Source organism: Lycorma delicatula, chromosome 2, assembly GCF_047948215.1.
Source record: "Lycorma delicatula isolate Av1 chromosome 2, ASM4794821v1, whole genome shotgun sequence".
Lineage (NCBI taxonomy): Eukaryota > Metazoa > Arthropoda > Insecta > Hemiptera > Fulgoridae > Lycorma > Lycorma delicatula.
The window spans coordinates 86,643,026-86,663,522 of NC_134456.1; the positions used below are offsets into that span (position 1 = coordinate 86,643,026).

General features: G+C 27.8%; 1 protein-coding gene across 1 annotated transcript; it reads left to right on the top strand.

Annotated features, from left to right (window-relative positions):
• Positions 1-2,814: 2,814 nt before the first annotated feature.
• Positions 2,815-6,773, top strand: LOC142318980 (splicing regulator SDE2). The gene is made up of 2 exons (XM_075355721.1): positions 2,815-3,756; positions 6,048-6,773. The coding sequence occupies exon 1, from the start codon at positions 2,985-2,987 to the stop codon at positions 3,675-3,677; it is 693 nt and encodes a 230-aa protein (XP_075211836.1). The 5' UTR covers positions 2,815-2,984; the 3' UTR covers positions 3,678-3,756; positions 6,048-6,773.
• The last annotated feature ends 13,724 nt before the right edge of the window (positions 6,774-20,497 follow it).

The following is a 20,497-nucleotide window of genomic DNA, read 5'->3' on the forward strand; positions in this document are numbered from 1 at the left end:
GATTTTAATTTATTATTCTTTAAATTTTAACTGAAATTTAAATTATTTTTACCTTTAATCCAGTTGATAAAACCCTGCTGTGGGAATTTAAATCTATAAAGTGCACGTTACTTTTAATGATTTTAATAACGTACTTTACAGAAGGTAATTAGTAATTTTTTTTCCTGTCAAAGAATTTTTTTATTGTAATATTAGTTAATTTTAATTTTTTAAATATTATTTACTAATAGTAAGAGTAAATGAACTGAAAGACAACATTGCCGTCGAAAACCCGTTAACGAAAAGTGTTATTTAAAATCTAAACTTGAACATTTCGTTTTTTAAATAATCATAATTACACACCGCGTAAAATGTGCAGAAAAAAAATAAAACCACAGTAATTGTAAATAAGCAAAAAAATTAATCAGAAAAAAATAGAAAAATTTAATTGACAAAAAATACTACTTACGAAGCACTTATAAAATAATTGTGAAGTACAAACATCGTTTCAGGCAATTGTAATAAAAAGTGCATTTACACTTTTTATTCAGATTGTCTGAAGAAACAACAGTTGTTTGTTGTTTACGCTGTAAAACACTTGTTTTACGGCGTTTCATGTGAGTACTGTTTGCCAATAAATATTATTTTCGTATTTATTAATTGGCTTATTTACTCTAATTGTTATTTTAATATATATTCCCCTTGTAAGATTCAAATATTTCGTTAATTAAGATTTTATTTGGCTATAACTCTGGAACCAATGAAAATAAGTACCACTTATGATATATTATTGAAAAGCTCTCAATGAGGACTTATTACTGCATTTAAGAAAAAGTCCAAAATCCAAATTGTTTGGATTTTGGCCTTTTTTGACACTTTTTGTCCAGGCGATTGCAGTCAAAAGGGAAGGTTCATGAATAGATGTTACAACAGTCCTAAATCCAAAATTTCAACATCCTACAGCTAATTGTTTTTGAGTTATGCGAGATACATATGTACGTATGATTCGAATCACTCTGAAACTAGTCAATATGGATTCAGGGATGGTAAAAATGTATATATTCGTTGAAATCTGAAAACCGAAATTTTTCACGATCACAATATTTTATATAATATTAATAATATTTTGTATTAAGTATGTCATTTACATGACGTACTTATTATCCTCATTTCACTGGGCCATGGGAGGGTTGCTTATTTTTCACCAATTGAAAAGACTACTCATAAGGAATAGTATAATTAAGTCTTTTACTTTTTTAAATGTATGAATAATTAGTTCATTGAATGCTATTTTTTTTTAATTAGTATTCAATGAACTAATAGCTATCAGCTTGTAGTATTAGCACATTACGAATGCTAATTAAAAAAAAGAAGATTAGCATTCAATTTATTTTTCAGTATTCAAAATTTAGTTAGTTACATCTTTAGAGCTGAGATAATACAAGTAATTTATTTTATTTTTAAAATACGTTTTGCGTTCAATTTTACATAAGTTTGATTGGATTTTCTCTTTTTCCTTACATTCTCTTCTGTGTATCAATCTCTTAACTTCAATGTAATTCTTAGATTGTACATCATGAGTTATCTGTTTTGTAACAGAAATATTTAAGTATTTCTTAAATATTTATGTATATCACCTTCCTGTCAGTTAAGGTAGGGACTATGGCTAATAGTCCCTATTTAGGATAAAGCAGGCTATGCTTTATCCTAAATCATGTTATTAATAGCTAATGCTGAACAGAAGTTTCAAATTCAATTTTTCTCTACTAAATTTAAAGTAAAAAGGTAATAGATAAATAAAGTACTGTTAAACAAGAATTTTATATATATTTTTATTAACACTTCAAAACCATCGCTAATCAGTGACAAAATGTACTGCAATTTTTGGCAGTGCCCTGTTTGCCTATCTTACATGTGTTATAAATGAATCAATTTCAGAGACCAAAGGTTTTTTAATCTATTCTAAGGAGGGACTAGTCATTTACATAATACTTGAGGTTAGGGAGTGAACAAAGGTGCCAATTGTTTTCTGGTGAGTTATTAATAAAGTACAGAATATGTATTGAACTCACTAAGCATTACTCTATGTTCTACACTTTATTATTAATGTTTTGTGTTCATTATAGATATAAGTCCCAGAAATATTGTTATCTGTAATGAGAATCAAAAAATTAAAACACATTTTATTCGATTTTTCTTTAGAAATATATTGACATTATAACTATAGTTATTAAAAGCATAAACTGTTCAAGGATTTTCTCAGTTTTTTCTTTTCATTCAATAATGAATCTGCTTTGTTATATCATATTTTAGTACTCTAACTAAGTTTCAATTTTGTAATAATTTTTTTAAACGTCATTTCTCATAAAACAGCGATAGTGCTGGTAACATCATATAGCAGTTCAAACCAAACGATTAGCGCTACCTGTAGGTTAATACTGAAAGTAACTGTATACTGCACAGTAACATGTGTCATCTAGTGAGTGAAATAAAAACTATGTGTACACTTGTTTTATAAAATTATATCATTATTTTATGACAATTATTACAAATAATTAATAATTTAATCATTTTTAGTGTGTAATGTTTACATAAGATTTTTTTCTTTATTTTGTCCTGTACAGTACATTCCTGAAGTATGTTCATCTTAATAATCTTAATAATCGTATAAATTATGAAGAAAATATTAAATAAAAACTTATTTTTAAGCGGAAAATTTAGGCGAAATTCTGTGAATATTTTTAACACGTTATTTTAATATAATTATTATTGTTATTTCTATATTAGTAATAAGATGTATTTGAATCTGGATAATAATATTACTGCAGAGTTGGCTAACCTTATTTATTTTTGTGGTCTTCGTATGTTTATAATTTGTGTTTAAAGTTTGTGTTGATTTGTCATTTTAGTGTTTAAAAGTGCTCTTGGTTTTGCAGTAAAATTGTGTTGAAAAATCCCTGCTTGTGGATAATCACTTTTTTTATTACATTTGAAAGCGTTGAATTATGGCATCTAAAAATAGGTTATGTGAAATCAACTTTGCAAAAGGTAAAATTTATTGCTTACAATTAATGCCTGTGACAGACATTTGTAATGAAATTAATAGTGCTTTATGTGGTATCGAAACCGAAGATTATTTTCTCATAAAGAACGGAAAGAAAATATGTGACAGTGACTTAGTTGATGGATGCTTGTATTTCATTCCAAGGTTAGTTGGTGGTAAAGGTGGGTTTGGATCTATGCTTAGGGCCATTGGTGCCCAAATTGAGAAAACAACAAATAGAGAAGCTTGTAGAGATTTAAGCGGTAGAAGACTAAGAGATATTAACGAAGAACAACGTCTTAAAAATTGGATTGCTCAACAAGCTGAAAGGGAGCGAGAAGCAGCTGAACGTAAAAGAAAGAAACTTGAAAGATTATGTAAAGAACCAAAACATGATTTTAAAGATGCAACATATGAAAAGGAACGCTCTGAGCTCACAGAAAAAGTGAGCAGTTCTGTTGAAGAGGGATTTAAGAAGGCAAGCACTAGTGGCATATCAGTTAAACGAACTCACACTGCTACCAGTGGAGTAAAAAAGAAAAAGAAGAAGTTGTTAATTGATTCTGATGATGATCTAAGTTCAAGTTGCAGTGAAATTGAAGAAAATGAACCTGTGACTGAAGTAATTAAAGTTGATGGACAAAGTAACAAATAGATTTGACTAACATTTTTTAAAAAATTAAATAATTGTTTTGTATAAGATTGTTTCATCAATTATTGTAATGAATACATAAGTAAGTACAAATATTATGTAACATTAATAATAAAGATATTTATTTTAACTAATAGGACTAAATAGATAATTTTGATTTACTTTTTTTAATATTTCTTTTGATATATTTATAACAAGTGTACACTTAGGTACGCCAAAGTTCCTTGTATTGATATTACAATTTTTTTTTAAAACAGAATTTATTACTAAGCTTATTGATTAAAAAAAAAACAGTTTCAGTTTTTGTGAAGTTTTGAATATTAATAACATGAATAATTTAAACCAAATTATCAATGGATTAAATCTGTAATATTTATTTCGGTAATAAAATTGAAGTAAATCACTTCAACCATGTAGGTATATGCAATTTCTGTTGAAGTAAATCCTGTTTTAACAAAATCAAATGATTTGTCAATCTTTACAGATTATGGTCTCATTTCTCTTGGTCAATAGATCACAATACTAGTGAAAAACAAGAATTATAGTTAAATTCTTAGTTGTAAAATGCATTTATTTTCAAATTACCCTTATAAAATGATTACTTTTATCCGTGGGAATAACAGTTTCTTAATTTATATTGCACTTTTGGCAAACCTTGTTTACTTTAGAGATTTTTTCATTGAGTTGTTGATTGTGTTGAAGATTTTAGTTTTGTGGTAAATAAAAGTCTACTTGTGAATAATTTAATATTTTGATTACTGTTTTGAGGAATATAATTATGTCATTCTCTAAAAACAGGCTGTATAATGTTAACTTTGCTGAAGGTCAACTTGTTTCTTGTGATAATTGATTAAATTTTTAATTGTATGAAATTAATAATAAAAAACTCAAATAAAATGTTGAGTTAGTGTTGTTCTTTGGTATAGTTACCTTAGTTGTTAGTTTTCAAAAATTTTTTAACATTTATTGCTTGTATTTTATTGCTATGTTTCCAGTATTAATTTTAATCATAAAAATGTTTAGAGATAAAAGGGAATGAAGAGTAAACTTATTCTCCTTTCTAATTAAGTTGATTAGATATTGTTATTGAAATGTTGACAAATGATGTAATGTGTATTAAAAATTAATTATAATATTAAATTGATTTTAATTATAACATTAATTGACTGTATTAATTGAGTGAGAACAATTTTTTTACTTTTCAGGTATTTTGTGATTTTTAATTACTAAATTATACATTTCTTAAATCATATCTACTATGCAATTTTCTCCATAAAAGAAAAATGCCAGCATACAGTGAAATCATACCAATTTTTCTTTAACTTTAATGATTTGTGGAAACCAATTCATATTATTATTTATTAAACATAGCTTTGTCTGATGTCTGTTTTATCCTTATGTCACAGCTTTCAGTCTTCAGGTGTTAGTAATCTTGAAGTTTCAGATGTTGCAGAATCATCAAGTTAAAAAGATGCAGTTTAAACCTCTTAAAATTAAAATATTCTTGTTCTATATTAACATATGGTACTTATTTTGTACATAAGAAACTTCTGTAAGTTTTAATTATTTATGTTTTTGTTCTTACAAAAATGTTTCTGTGTTTCAGTTTTATTTATTATTAGTGCAATGAAACCTCATGTATTCTAACCCTACAATTTGATCTATCTAATTTGTTTACAGAACTTTCTGCATGACACACTTCAAAATATTTCTATTAATTTTGATTTTTTTTATCCCAAAGATAAAATTTTGCAAATTTTTAAAAATAATTGTTTGGTGTGCGATATCCGTAAGGTAAAGCAGTCATAATTATGTTATGGATCTGTACACTGACTGACACTTTTATGCATGCATACTTTACATTGTTTTTTTCATGAATATTTATTATATATTAATACATTTGTCTAAATTGTTCACTAATTTGTAGAATAATGATTAATTTATGTAATTGATAGTATTTTTATTTTAATCACCATGTGTTAACAGGATTCTGATCTCCTGTATTTGTTTGTTGAGTTCTTTATTGCAGGATTCCAGATTACAGTATGTACCTTTTTATGAAACACCATTTGTTGTTTAATATTGAGACTTATTATTAATTTCTTATTTTGTTTTGTTGATATTAAAATTTATATAAACTAAATAATTTTATACAGGTCTCTCACATCCTATATCAAATATATAACTGGAAGAATTTTCACATCACTTATATGATCCCCAGAACCCATATTGCACTGAGATTCAGAAATATTTGAATGTTGATAAATAAGTTAAGTTTTCTGTATAATTAAAAAACTTTGTTGATATAGAAGACCAATCTCCATGGTGGAGCGGTAACTTCTCTGCCAATCATCCAGAGATTTTGTGTTTCAGTTTTGGTGAGGTGTAGCATTTTTCATGCATGAAAAATTATTTCATTATCTATCGCCAGCTGTTAAGGGTGCCGGCTAGAATCAAAAAAACTGCATTAATTGATATTGGGCTTTCTCTTCTTCAAGTTAGTTGTACCCATTCAACTCATCTGTTCATTGTTCCAAGAGAACAGATTGTAAATATTTGGTCTACAAATAAATAATAAAACTGTTTGTGTACAAGAATGATATGATATGGTAATATTTTTAAATCAATGCACATGTCTTACAAAACCATAATTTTATCAGTAAAGTTAGCAATTACTACAGTATTACTAAACAGTACCATTCTTCTAAAGGAAAGGTACTAAAAAAAGAATTTAAGGTAGAAATAGTTGTATAATTGGTTATAATGTAATATCATCTCTGGATGAATATACATCCAGTTTGCCTAATGTAAATTTGATGCAAACACTGCATCAGTTCTTTAAAAAATACGATGTTAAATCACAAACACCTTTGTCAACCAACTTGTTATAATATAATTGATGTTAAAAATTGTAAAATTATTTATTCCATAATGTATGATGAACATTATGTTATTTTTATTTTAAAAATCATGTTCTGTTTTTTAAAAAGATTTATTATGTAATTAATTAATTAATCCACATTGTTACTTAAAGATCTTCTTTGTTATTTTTGCATGTACCAATACCCAAACTTTAATAGTTTAAAGTGAAGATTATTTGATGTGTATAGCCAGTCCATTCAGTTTATAACTAAGTTCACTATATTTTATTTTACAAATTTATTTCTAATTAAATTGATTTGTCATTTTATTTTTAGCCACCAGTTTATTTATTTATTTACTTTTGTGAATATCCCTTACTGTTTTTATTCACTTATCCTTATCTTTATGATTTATTTCATAAGGAACTACCTTATTTCCTTCATAAAATAAAATATTCAAGACTTAGTTTCTAAAGTACATCTGGAAATATGCTTCCAGAAGATCTAATATTTCCAGACTGTTGTTAGATGTGAAATATTTTATTAAGTAAGTGTAAAATATTTTATTTTATTGTGAACATCATTTAATTTTCCCCTTTTATGAATATATTATAATTGGATATATTATATGTATCATAATTTAATGTTTTTTCTGTTATTTTTTTCACCGAATTGCATGAGAAAATATAATACTTAAAGCTTATTAAATGACTTGCTTTCAGATTACTGGACATTTTTTCTTCTAAAGACCATTTGAATCGAATTATCCGTTCGTGCTTTCTTCAGTAAAGTATCTGGTATCAGTATCATTAATTGTGGTCTTAAAATGTTAAGGCAACACTTAAGAATGTAATTAAATAATATATTCTACATTTGTCAGTCTTTTATAAAATTTAGTATATTGTTGAATTTTGTTGATATCTTGGTTTTTATGTGCTGTATGTAAATTATGCATAGTTTGGTTAACATTCATGTACATATGTCCTACTTAGGAAAGCAGTTATACAATGTATGCTGACAATCTGAATACAAATTGATCAGTAGACGTTAATTTGTTATTGTTATATTGATCAAATACGTTCTTTATATGTATTGATCATTGCATTATGTCCAATCTGCTCATTGTAATATTTAGTCCAGGCACTGTATACTCCCGGATTGCTGTTCTTCTCAATATGTTTTGTTATTCTATATGATCTGATTTTCTTTTTTTATATTTTGATGTAATACAATAACTTTCACCTTAGAGACTGGAGTGCTTCAAGGAAGTGTATTAAGTGCCACCTTGTTTGTTAAAGCCATCAACAGTATTACTAAATGTGTGCAGCCACATGTTTCATGTTCTGTATTTGCTGATAATTTTCTGTATGTATTACGTCCCGTTCAATGGCCATAGCAAGAGACGACTACAAAACACCATCTTGCCTTTAAGCCTGGTCCAAGGTTACCAACTTCACCTTTTCATCTGAGAAAACATTTTGTGCCTGCAGGACCCTTTCATTCCACAAGTTTTTCTCAATAGAGAGCTAATTTCTATTTTTCCTGATTTTAAGTTTTTAGGTTTATTCTTTTATAGCGATCTATCGCGGATCAAATGCATAAAACAAAAACAAAATGTTCCAAACTTCTAGGTATGCTGTGAGTCCTTAGCAACACCACTTTGGGGAGCCGATTGGACATGTATGTTGCATTTATATTAGTCCACCCATTTAAATTACGGTTGTTGCTTATTCCTCAACACATCATACCGCGCTGAAGATATTAGATGTTGTACATCAGGATTTTCTTCGTCTTGCTACAGGTGCTTTTAGATCTGTTACTAGCATACTTGTTGAATGACGGTGAACCATCAGTTTGGGATAGATGGGACTAACTTCTTACATCTTACTTTACACGTCTTAAAGGGCAACTGAATTTTCGGCTTTTAACAAGTCCTTGCGAATCCTAATTTACAAAGGTATGAAGACTATTCACATCATATTGCACCTATGGCTGTTCATACCCAGAGTTTATTACTTCTTATAAATGTTGATTTGCCTTTTATTTTTACAATGTATCCCTGTTCATATCCTCTGTGGAGAATCCTAATAAATTTTATGTTTTTGGCCTTACAATATACAATAAAGAATCTTTCAGCAAATGTTTTACCTTACCATATTCTCTCCATGATAAACCCAGACACAATAGTACACACAGATGAGTCGAAACAGAATTCTTACTGTTGAATGCGTATTTGTTGTTACTGGTAGAACCTATATGTTTGGTCTTCCTAGTATTACAAGTATATTTACTGCTGAACTATACCCTATCAATAATGCTTTGAATATCGTTAACTCAGAATACTGACATATCTTTATTTGCAGTATCTTATGCAATGCTCTCCAAGTTTTAGAAGATTTGTTTCTAAACATTCTCTTGTTACCAAGATCTAAAATACAATCTCTGAGTTGAATCACTACAACACACAAGTGAGTTTCTACTAGATCCCAGTAATGAATGTGCAGATTCTGCCACTAAAGATGCATGTAGGCAACCATCTTTACCCACTCATATTACTACATTTGACTTTATTAATTGTGCAAAACACACTATTTGTGCAAAGTGGCAAGGTAACTGGACTGCTACAGTTGATAACAAACTTTGATTTATCAAAGATACTGTCCGGCCATGGGCTCCTGATGCAGATACATTTGCTAAGAGGAAGTGGTCTTCTGCTGATTATAGTTGTTATATACAGGAGTTACTCATGAAATTTTGATGTCAGGAGAAAACACTGCATTATGCATTGAAGCGACAGCCACTTGACTGTGCGCCATATCCTTGTAGATTATTCTACAAGAATTGTTTATTATTCTAATTAAGATGTAAAATGTGATATCTGTATGTTCATTGCAACAAATATGTCGTCGGGCGAATAACAAATGTGTTGAATATGCCGAAGCGTTTTTTGCCCAGGAAACAAACCAAAAATAAACTTTTATCAAGATGATGGCAATATTATATGACTGTTGTGTGTTAGTATTATATATTATCTTAATACATAAAATATTACATAATATTTAGGACAATTCTAATTCGGTTCTAGATGAGTTTTTAAGCATAAATATATTTATATATATTTTTTTTAACAGTCGTGAACAGGTAGCTTTTAACTTATGCCTTTTGTTTTATTGTATTGAATTAATTCTTCAGTATAGTTGTTAGTGGTAAAGATGTTTGTGATTTATCGTTGTAAGAAAGTTTGGTATTTAAAGATTTCATGCAGTGATTGTATCAAATTTGCATTAGGCAATCTGGATGTACAGTCTTCCATAAATACTAAACACTCCACACAAGTCAGTATTAATTTATGTATAGAAAGTATCATTCGTTATAGAAACAAGACACATTTAAACAGATTTTACATTGTAGTATTTTAAAACCAAAAAATTTCTCCACTCACTTAAACAGTATGAAATTTAAAAAAAAAGGTAAACATGACAAAAATGTGTAAAATAGATTGTATAGATTATTAAATTAATTAGTTCAGGGATTTCTTTAACATTTTTATGATGAATTCCATTAACAATTCCAGATACTCTACTGAAGAAGGTGCTTATAATTAGCTCTGTAAGGCCTTAGAAAGAGAAAGATTCAGTTATTTGAAAGCGAGTTGTTCAATGTTTTATAATCTTAAAATTATGTTTTATCATGTTATGAATTTTTTATCTGTTATTTTTGTGTCTTGTTTTATAAATATTTATGTTTGTTTGAGATTACCATGAATTATAAATCTAGAAGTTTTGTTAAGTTTGAGGATCATGTCCTTTTAATAAGAGAATTTTATCCATCATTCATTCTATTATTTAAGCATATATTTGTTAAGCACTGATGATATCTATATTTGTATTAACTCATAAAAATGTTGGTAAATTTCCAAAAATCTTCTTGGTCATTTTGATGTGATAAACAGAAACAAAATGTTGAACAACTTTTTGTATTAGTGGGTGGCAATGAAATTTTATTTATGCATAAAAAAAGGCAGCTTTATTTGTTTTCATCAACCATTCTGAAGCTTTTATTGCTAGGGTTAAACTTTAAGAAAATGGCTTATCAAAAAATTTGAAGATACAGTAGAACTCTGTAATTCATCATATTTTGAACTAAATTCATGATGAATTACAGAAATTATGCATGTAACATACATTAAAAAGTATTAGTACATTAAGAAAAAAATGCTATGTAAATGTAGTTACAGTATTACATTAATAAACTGAAATAGAATAACTCATTGTATTACATAACATGATTTTTTTCCATTGAAAAATCACAAAATATAAAAGGCTACTAGAAAAATATTTTTTAAATATTAAAAACAGTAGTTTGCAAGCATGTACATTTAAATAACATTCAAAATAAATGATGTAAACATTACATAAGAACAACAGTACGTAGCACATAAAATTATTTATGGTTGTAGGTTCCGAGCTTGGTGCGGTACACCGATGTGAATGTCGCTTGTGGCATTCGTATCAGTGGCATCTTGACAGTGACTAGATGAGATATGTCTTGAGGCCATGAAAATGATCTCCAGTAAAGCCCCCTAAGGGCTAGGTTTGGAGGGGGTGGTGTGACGGTCAAATTCATCACATGGTGGGTGTCTTCCCTTCGAGGTCAAGCACATAAGAATAACAATATTACAAGAAAAAAAACATCTAAAATCTATTGCTTTTTTGTTTTCTTCGTAATGTGTCACTTTTTACTTTTGAAGAAATTTGTTATTTTCTTCTGAATTAAAGAGTTGCTTTCCTTTTATATGGCAAGCTGACAAATTTGTCATAATACAATGAATTTTAACAGTTCGATTTCATTGTATCTTTTTTTCTCTCTGATACACATTGTTAGAATTTCATGTATGATACATCCTTTTCTGGGTAAAACTCACATTCTTCCACTCTTCAATAAATGTGTGTTTATTTTGCCCATAAGTGACAGTTTTTATTTCGGTTAACATTTCATACCCAACATTATTAGCGTTTTCTCTCTTCCATTCTATTAGGACTTTTTCCATCTCTTAGGACGTTTTCCATCTCAGGTATATTTTGACATATTTACTGGAATTTTGATATGAAATTGCTACTTTCGAGTTAATCAACAGAATTGTTACTATTAGTTTTTGTTACACAAACTGACCACACTTTTCTAGAACATGATATCAGTATTTGTTATGTGATGCCTCAGACATTAAATATAATGTCTTTAATTGTATAGTTCTTCCAAAATTATTAGATTTGCATTTCACTTTCACCAAATATCAAATTTTGCCAAAATATTCTTCTATAGTGTCGCTTTAAACTCTCACTTACACTTTGATTCGTCAGCTGAATTAGACAGGAAGCCATTAGCTAGAATAAATGTAGCTGTTACAGTATTAGTACCATTAGACATGTTTGGAGGTCTTCAGTTCAAAATGATGAACTGGAAGGACCATTGTCTTGCACCAACTGGGGTTTTTCTGGTAGATTTTTATCTTTTAGATAACTTCTTTATTGAGGAACAAAGAACTCAAGTACATTTTGAAAATTTGTCATCCATGCGCTCTTCTAAGAGTAATATTTTGCTGGCAATAAATCTAAATTTAAAGTTTTAAACACCTTTGGCCTTTTAGATTTGACAATAACAATCGCAGATAATCTATGACTTCCACTGGCATTAAATCACACAACGATAATCGATTCTTTGTTTTACTTTCAGATATAAAAGTCAGGGTTTTTGGGTCATGTTTTTCAATTTAATTTAGTTTCATCCTATTTGTACACTTAGTCATGACTTAAATGGATTGTCCATGAATTTCTTAGATTATTGAACTAATACATCACTGTTTGCTAAATATTTCACCTTCAATCTCTAGCTGGTGCATTCCAGTAAAATATATTATACCTTTTAATTTTTGAGTTCAATTATGGTTAAAATCACGTTTAGATGGTTGACGAATTAGTATTAGTCTAATGTACTTTAAAGTCATGAAGCTCGTGCATTTTCACTCTATATCTAAACAGATTTGTTGATTGATAGAGGAAAGTATTCTTGCACACTTAGTAGAGAAAAGTAATCATCCTTGCTTTTTGTATACCCGATTTATGTTTGTATTTTGTTATACTGCTTTAATAGTCCAAAGTATAGGAATGTATGTTGAAATGCTGTAGAAAGGCTGTCATTTGCCGAAATTGCTTATTTATATTACTGCTATGTAGATTGTCAAGTAAAATAAGATTATGATAATGCCTCTGAATTTCTGGAGTTCTATGTCAGTCCTCTGTGTTATATAACTATTGTTAAAGAGTAATGTTTATGACTATCACTATTCTATGTCTCAGAACCTAAAATAAAACATAACCATTTGAAACAGTTACTGTTCATGTGTTAACATTGTGGAAGACAGTAAAACATCTTTTTACTTCCTTGTACTTCATGTAAGGAAGTATTGTAATCGCGTAAGATTTCTCTTTTCAAATTTCAACGGAAATATCCATTTTGACCACCCCAAAATCTATTTTGACTAGTTTCAGCGTAACGTCTGTACATATGTATCTTGGATAAAGTCCAAAATCCTAATTTTTTGGATTTTGGACTTTTTCTTAACTGCAGTAATAAGCCCTCATTGGGAGCTTTTCAATGATATATCATAAATGGTACTTATTTTCATTGGTTCCAAAGTTATAGCCAAGTAAAATTTTAATTAATGAAACATTTGGACCTACAAGGGGAATTTTTTTCATTGGTTCAAACTTCATTTTTTTTTCTTTTTTTTAAATTTAAATATATTGATTTATTAATAATTATTAATCTCTGTTTGTAAAATAAAAAATACTTTAAATAATAATTCAATAATAACAATAAAAAATTAAAAAATATCAGAGGTTATTAGTGAAATAAAATGTTATGAACTTTTAAAAATGTGTTTGTGTAAATTTAATAGGTGTACAAGGAAATCATGTGATGTCCACATCAGATTTTTTCTTCTTCAAACAGGCCTGCAGAGGACACAAATATCATTTTAATGCCTTCTGTACTGATTTTCCCTCTTTCTCCTTTAGAATTCTTTGATTCTTTGACTACACTTTGTTTTTCATTATTGTGTCCAGCTTATGCGCTCTCTTTACTTTCTTATATTCACAAGAACCTCTACTCTGCACATTTTTTCTCTAATTCGTTTACTATCTTGACAATTTTTTATTTTATGTTTGTTTTATTTAAATCTTCCTTCACTTGTTTTATGTATGGGAACAGAGATTTAATTTCAAAAATTTTTTTGTTCACTCTGAATTTATTTGAATCATATGTCCTACAAAATCTATTCTTCTCGTTTAGATTGTGGTTTCTAAATCGTCAAAAGATTTATCCATTTTTTCTTATTTTTCACTTTGTTTTGTAAATTTCTTTATTTGATTTCATTTTGTATTCGTGTTTTGTTTTTCTTGGTCCATGGATCGTTCTTTAAATTTTCCTTTCAATTTTTAAAAGTGATTCTATATGTGTTATATTTGAGGTTTCTGCCCCGTAGAGGATTACTAAAATTTTACAGATCTGGATTTATCTTTCTCCATTTTTATTTGTTCTTTTATGAGTTGGATACTCTATGATTACATTTTTTAACTTTCTTTCCCTACCCAGCTGGATGTTGAAATCTCCCAGTAGAATTTTAATATTTTTTTTAGAAATTTTGATTATTCCATTTTCTAGAGTATCTCAGAATTCCTCTTCTTTTTCTGGGTCTTTTTATTTTTTGATTTATTGGAGTATGGACATTAATTAAAGTATATTTCTTACAAATTTTAAAGTTAAAAGAGGCAGTCTGAAATTTGATATCTACTATGAAACCAGTTCCTAGTAGTTTCTAATTGTAGGTGTGTTTAAATTGTTCTGCATTATTGTATCATTTCTTTTAGATTTAAAACAGTGATTGATTATACCTCAGATACAATAGTTAGTCGTGGAGAATCTTGCCTTAGATAATAAAGCCAGTTCAACGCCAAACACAATTCTGTGTTTGCTACCATCTTAAAGTGACAGTATTTATTTGAAAAGACTTATTTTATTATTATTATTATTATTATTATTTTACTATTTTCACATAGAAAAATATAACTTCTTTCCTTAGATGCAAATTTTGTTTTTATATTGTACTTACTGAAAATTTTATTACAAAAGTGTATTATAAAAATACATCATTTCATGGATATTTTAAATTTTTATTTAGTCTATTTTAATATCTGACTTTGGTATTTATCATGAAAATACAACATAGATTTGTTAATTATTTTCTTAAGTGTTATCTTTGTAGCAACATAACAAAATTTTTAATATATTTTAATACTGTTATTTGACAATAATATTAAGTAGTGCTTTGATTAATATGCCATTGTTATTTTTTTGGCATCTGTTTGATTGCTAATATTATAAAAGAGTATACAGAATTCAATCCTGGATTAGGAAAGATTGTTAGTTGACTATTTCCATTTATTTACAATTTTTTTTTTTTCATTTTATCTGTGGATGGAGACGATAAAGTAATTTTTAAAGTAAGGAAAAGCTTTAATTTTTAAAAGCTTTAGCAATCATTTTTTATGAAAAAGTGTAACGATTATTATAAAAAAAGTTCAGTAATGAAAGTGTTTTCAAATTCGTTAAACTATTTGAATATTAAATTAAACTATTAAGGCCTGCATCCCACCAAATTATGGTTAAAATTTTTGTTTTTTCCATCCTGTTGCATTAAAACAAGTTATTGCAGGTAATGGTTATCACCTCAACCAAACGATAAAAGTGAAATCAATAAGTCTTTTTTCAAAACAGCCTTTACCTATTACCCTTAAATATAGAGTTGTATATATATATATGTGTGTGTGGTGATGATTCTTTAAAAAAATGTTTTATGTACTGGTAAAATACACAATTATAATTTCAGTTGTAAATATAATGTAACAAGTTAGTAAATATATCACATATGGCTATCAAAAGAATGGTCAATAAAGTACTTAAAAAATATTTTTAATCTTCTATAAATCTGTACCAAATGGTATTGATCCCCAAAACCTGTTGTATTTGTCTTCAGTTGCTGTCTTAGCCATATTTAACATATTTGTGAAATTTTTGCCATTCAGATGAGCTTTTACAGAAAAAATAGGAGGTGAGACTTTGGGTTGTAAGACAACGTTGAAGAATTTGTTACCCTTATTAATCAACTATCTTCTGAATTAAAATGTACATTGTCATAATAATGAAGCAGTAGTCCAAAGGTCTACAGTAGTACTGCTGTTTTCTTTTGAATAAAATATTTTCTCCAAATTGCATTTCAAAATATCATCAATAACCTTCATAATGTGATGCAGCATTCAAATCTAATGTAGCACCTCATTTCTGGAAATGATGTAGTAGCATTCCTTAATGCATCTGGAAATGGGCTAGCAGTATAATCATACCTTTACCAGCCAAAGGTTGAGAAGGATGTTTCCATTGTGTTGAATCACCAAAGGTTAATGATTCACCTCAGTAGTAGAAGTAACAGTCCTGTTAAATATATCTTTTGCATATAAGCTTAACAAGAGAAATAATGTTGCAATTGTGGACCTATTCAATTCATTTTGTGTTTGTAAGCCAACTTGTCCAGTTAGTCACTGTGAGTACTTTTTTTCTGAATTTCAGATGATTATGCGTAGGCTAAGTCATGAGAACACTATGAAACTACATTGGTTTATATTGTTAACCACCTGCTTTCTTGATTCATTTCCTCCTGGAAGGGTGTCCAAGTCAATCCATATCAACAACCTTTGACTGTCCTTATGAAGACGGTTAGAAGTTGACTCGAGATTTGTCAGATTCCTTGAGTGGATTGTTAAAAAAACATTTCATACTAAATGAGAAGCATTTTCTTTTGAATATTCTTTGCAGGGTTTTTTTTTCATAAAGAGATAAACAGCATACTGCCACCCTTCTAATGTTTTTTTATTTAACTTATATGTTATATTTTTAAACTGTTCATGTGTAATCTGCTATCTACAGACTATTAAACACATATCAAACAGGATTGCACTTTTATTTGAATTGTTACTTTTAGAGAACATTAACTACTATTTTCAGTTACCTTGCATTATGTTTGTGACCTACTTACTAACTTTCCCCTCACATAAGATGTCAAATATATAAACTATCTATCAATCTACAAAACATGTAGAGGAAAATACTAGTTATTATCTTTTCTGATATAAACTCATTTTGGGTATTGAAAGAAAATTTAGTAGAAAACCATTTAACTGATCAAATTGATGCAAAATATCTTAAATCATTAATTGAGATATTATGAAGTATTGATTTACTTAAAAATATTACTTTATTCATCTACATTTGTGTGGCTCCTTTCAGAGTAATTCCAACAGGATTAAAAAAATGCTAAATTTTTAACACTTTTAAAATTATTTCACTTATTTTCTTTTATAGCCATAAATTTTTGTGTGATATTATATGTTAAGTGGCCACAAATTGTATTTTCAATATTTTTTATTCAATTTTCAGAAGACAAAAAGTCAGATCAAGTTTATAAAAGATGTTTTAGCACCATTATATTAGTTTTTGCATATAACTGTTGAACAGATCATATTACATATGAACTAATGCATTATTGTACTACATTTTCCATGAATTTTCTTGCCATAAATCTGGCTAATTTGTACAGATAATTTTATGCAAACAGAGAGAAATTTTAAGTATATTTGTTTATTGACTGTTGCACCATATGGTAAAAATTTATGAAAAATAAAAACCACCAAAATTGAAGAAAATCGTTAGTAGAACTTTTTAATTTTGTTAGACATTATATGATTTTTTTTTCAGCTTTGACTCATGATAGCTTATGTAAAACAGTTACCTGTTGTTTTAACATTGTAATTGTGCACCCAAAATTTGTCTATAGTTTTTGGTCAAAATTTAACAGCTGTATAATTTTGAAGAAATGAAATTTTTTTATAATTATTTGTAAGATTTTGCTTATGCAGGTATTATATTTTACTCTTCTTATCTTACCAATTTTCATCAATATACCTTTATTTCAAGGATGTGTGCATTAAAATCTAGTCATATCAACTCAGAAATCAGAACTGGATTTAAATTATTATTTGAAATAAAATATTTATTCTAAGTTCCTCTACAGGGTAGTGGCAATATGTATAATTTATTGTTTCTTCACAGAAGGGGTTTATTAATTTATTCCTTTACATTTTGGTTTTATGACTAATTTATGACTAATTATGACTAATTTTGCAAACCTACTTGTTAATAATAATACATAAACATATTTCTCATATATTTATGTGTTTAATCTACTGCTCAATAATTTCATATCTGTTTTTGCAGGTAATTTTTTTTGTTTAATGAATTAATTCACCACAAGTTCACAGAGCTTTTGTGACATAACTATACATTAAATTTTCTGTGAATAATTTAAAATTATTAATTAAATAATGTGTAATTACTTTGAATTAATATACATTACATTAATTTTGAAAACAAAGTTTTATTAAACACCAGAATAAAATTATAAAAGCAGCTATGAGTAATTATCTGTAGTTTACTTTAAAAAAAAACTATTTTGCTTTATCACCCAAAAAATTATTTGTAAAAAATTAATGCTGCTTTTTATCAAAGGACTTAAGAGTAATTTATTTTACAAGTAAATAAGTAGCAATTCATTTGACAAAAGATTATGTATTACTTTGATTATATGTAATGAACATTGATTATACATAAAAAAAAAATACAACGTATCATAAGTGTTGATTCTTTATTCAGAGAAAAAAAAACATAATTTGATTTTCAAAAGGTGGCAGTCTTTGATTTAATTTTAAATAACATAAATTTTATGTACCTCATCATTATAATTTTTTTGGATGGAAGATTATCATCTAACCAAACGCCTACACATCAGTCGGGTTTATTCACCTACTCGTTACAGCTACACACTCGCTATAAATGGAGACCATTTAAGCTATTATAGGCAATTATTTAACTATAATTGTTGTAGTTTGTTACAGTTATGTATACCAATTAAAATTAGTTTGCTGGTAGGTTATAAATCTACTCCTACGTATCTAGAAAGAAATAACACACATTTTAATTTATAATGTTCTATGTGTTTATTTCTTGTTGGTTTACATTTACCTTGACATAACAGCATGATACTATACTTTAATATACATTTGTCTCTTTCTTCTGTTTTAAAATTAATATTAAGTATAATTAAGAGTTATATATCATTGTATCTCATATGGTAAATCAAGTGCTAACCATCTGCATCACTCTAATATTCCTCAGCCAGCCAAAACTCATAAACATCACTAGCAATGAAGAGTAAAAGATTGATAGTAAAAATAACTGTGAAATAAGACAAACGACCCTACCCATAATTGTTTATCAAAACACCATTCACCCAGTAGGTATCTTGACTACAACTCCTCAGAAAATCAAATCACCTAAAGTGGTAGTAGCACATTATTGACCAAAAACTATATGTTAAATAGTTCAAACATACCTTACAAGTAATTGCATTATCTCCAGATACCAAAGACTTTCCAGGTAAAAACTTTCTTTCAGAAAAGCCTTCTTAAATCCAAAGAATTGATAAGATATGTAAAATATTCTACCAAGCTACTAAAATTTCAACAAAATCCCCTCACTTGAGGGTTATTTTATAATAACTAAGGTTTTCTTAAAACAGAATAATAGAAAGTGGCTTAAGAAATGAAAAAAATTTCTCCCTGAAATTTGTTTAATAAAAAGTCGTATCATTGTTGTTTAGATTATGAATATCAACTTGCTTTGGTCTTTTTGCCCTATGAGAATGGAAATTTGTAGCATATGAAAAATGCCATGCCTGACCGGGATGCAAAGCCAGGATCTCCAGAAGAAAGGTTGAGATGCTACCACTTCGCCACAGAGATCGGCAAGTTGTATCATCGTGATAAAAATATTTAGTAGAAACTTCTTATCTTATAATTATTTGTAATTACATTATCCATTCATGTACATTACATTTCTTCATAACAATCTTACTACATTTCATGATAAGAAAATATATTCTCAAAATAAAATTACCAAAATTTTATTTAAATCCATTATTAATTAATTAAACAATTTATTCAAAAAAGAAAAAAAAATGGATTTTTATTCATTTGACATGCAGTGTTTTTGAAATTTAATTCATTGAACTTTTCTTTAAGGTGAGAGTTGTAAAAAAATCTTTACCTGCATCTAAGCTAGCTTTCATTCTACCTTAAACTTCTCAGAAATTACTACTAGTAGGAGTACAGAATATTGTGGACTTTGTGTGCAGTTTAAGTTTTGTTTATTCATTTAGAATACTGTTGTTAAGTGAATATTGTTGTTTTCGGTTTTCCATATTTTAAAGTTGCTCAGGAATATCAACTTTGCACTCTGTTTATATGTAATTCATTGTTTAATATTTAAAAATCAGTCTTTTAATTTTTTTCTGTTTAAATATAAAATAAATAAGAAATTTTTTGTCCTAAAAAGTAGGAACTGGTATTATCTATAGACTAAAAATGAAAAACCAATCTTTATAAAAATAAAGTGATTATTAAAGAGATGAATGATAGAGAAAAAAATTATTAAACTGAATTATGATTATGCATGTATAAATCTCTCGTTGTTACAATGTAATGGTAACATCTTCTTTCTGTATAGATGTTCTAAGATTTTTTTTCTATTTATCACCCATATAGAGAGTGGTATTTAAACGAACAGCAGACTTACATTTTGTTTATTTTTCCTTGTGGAATAGCTCTACTGTATTGTATTAACAGGATTTTACTGAATTATATTATCATATTTTATTATTGCTTCCTTAATTTAAGCTTTCGTCGAATTCAATTTTTTGTTGTTGATTAGTTGTTGGTATCCAACAATTTTAAT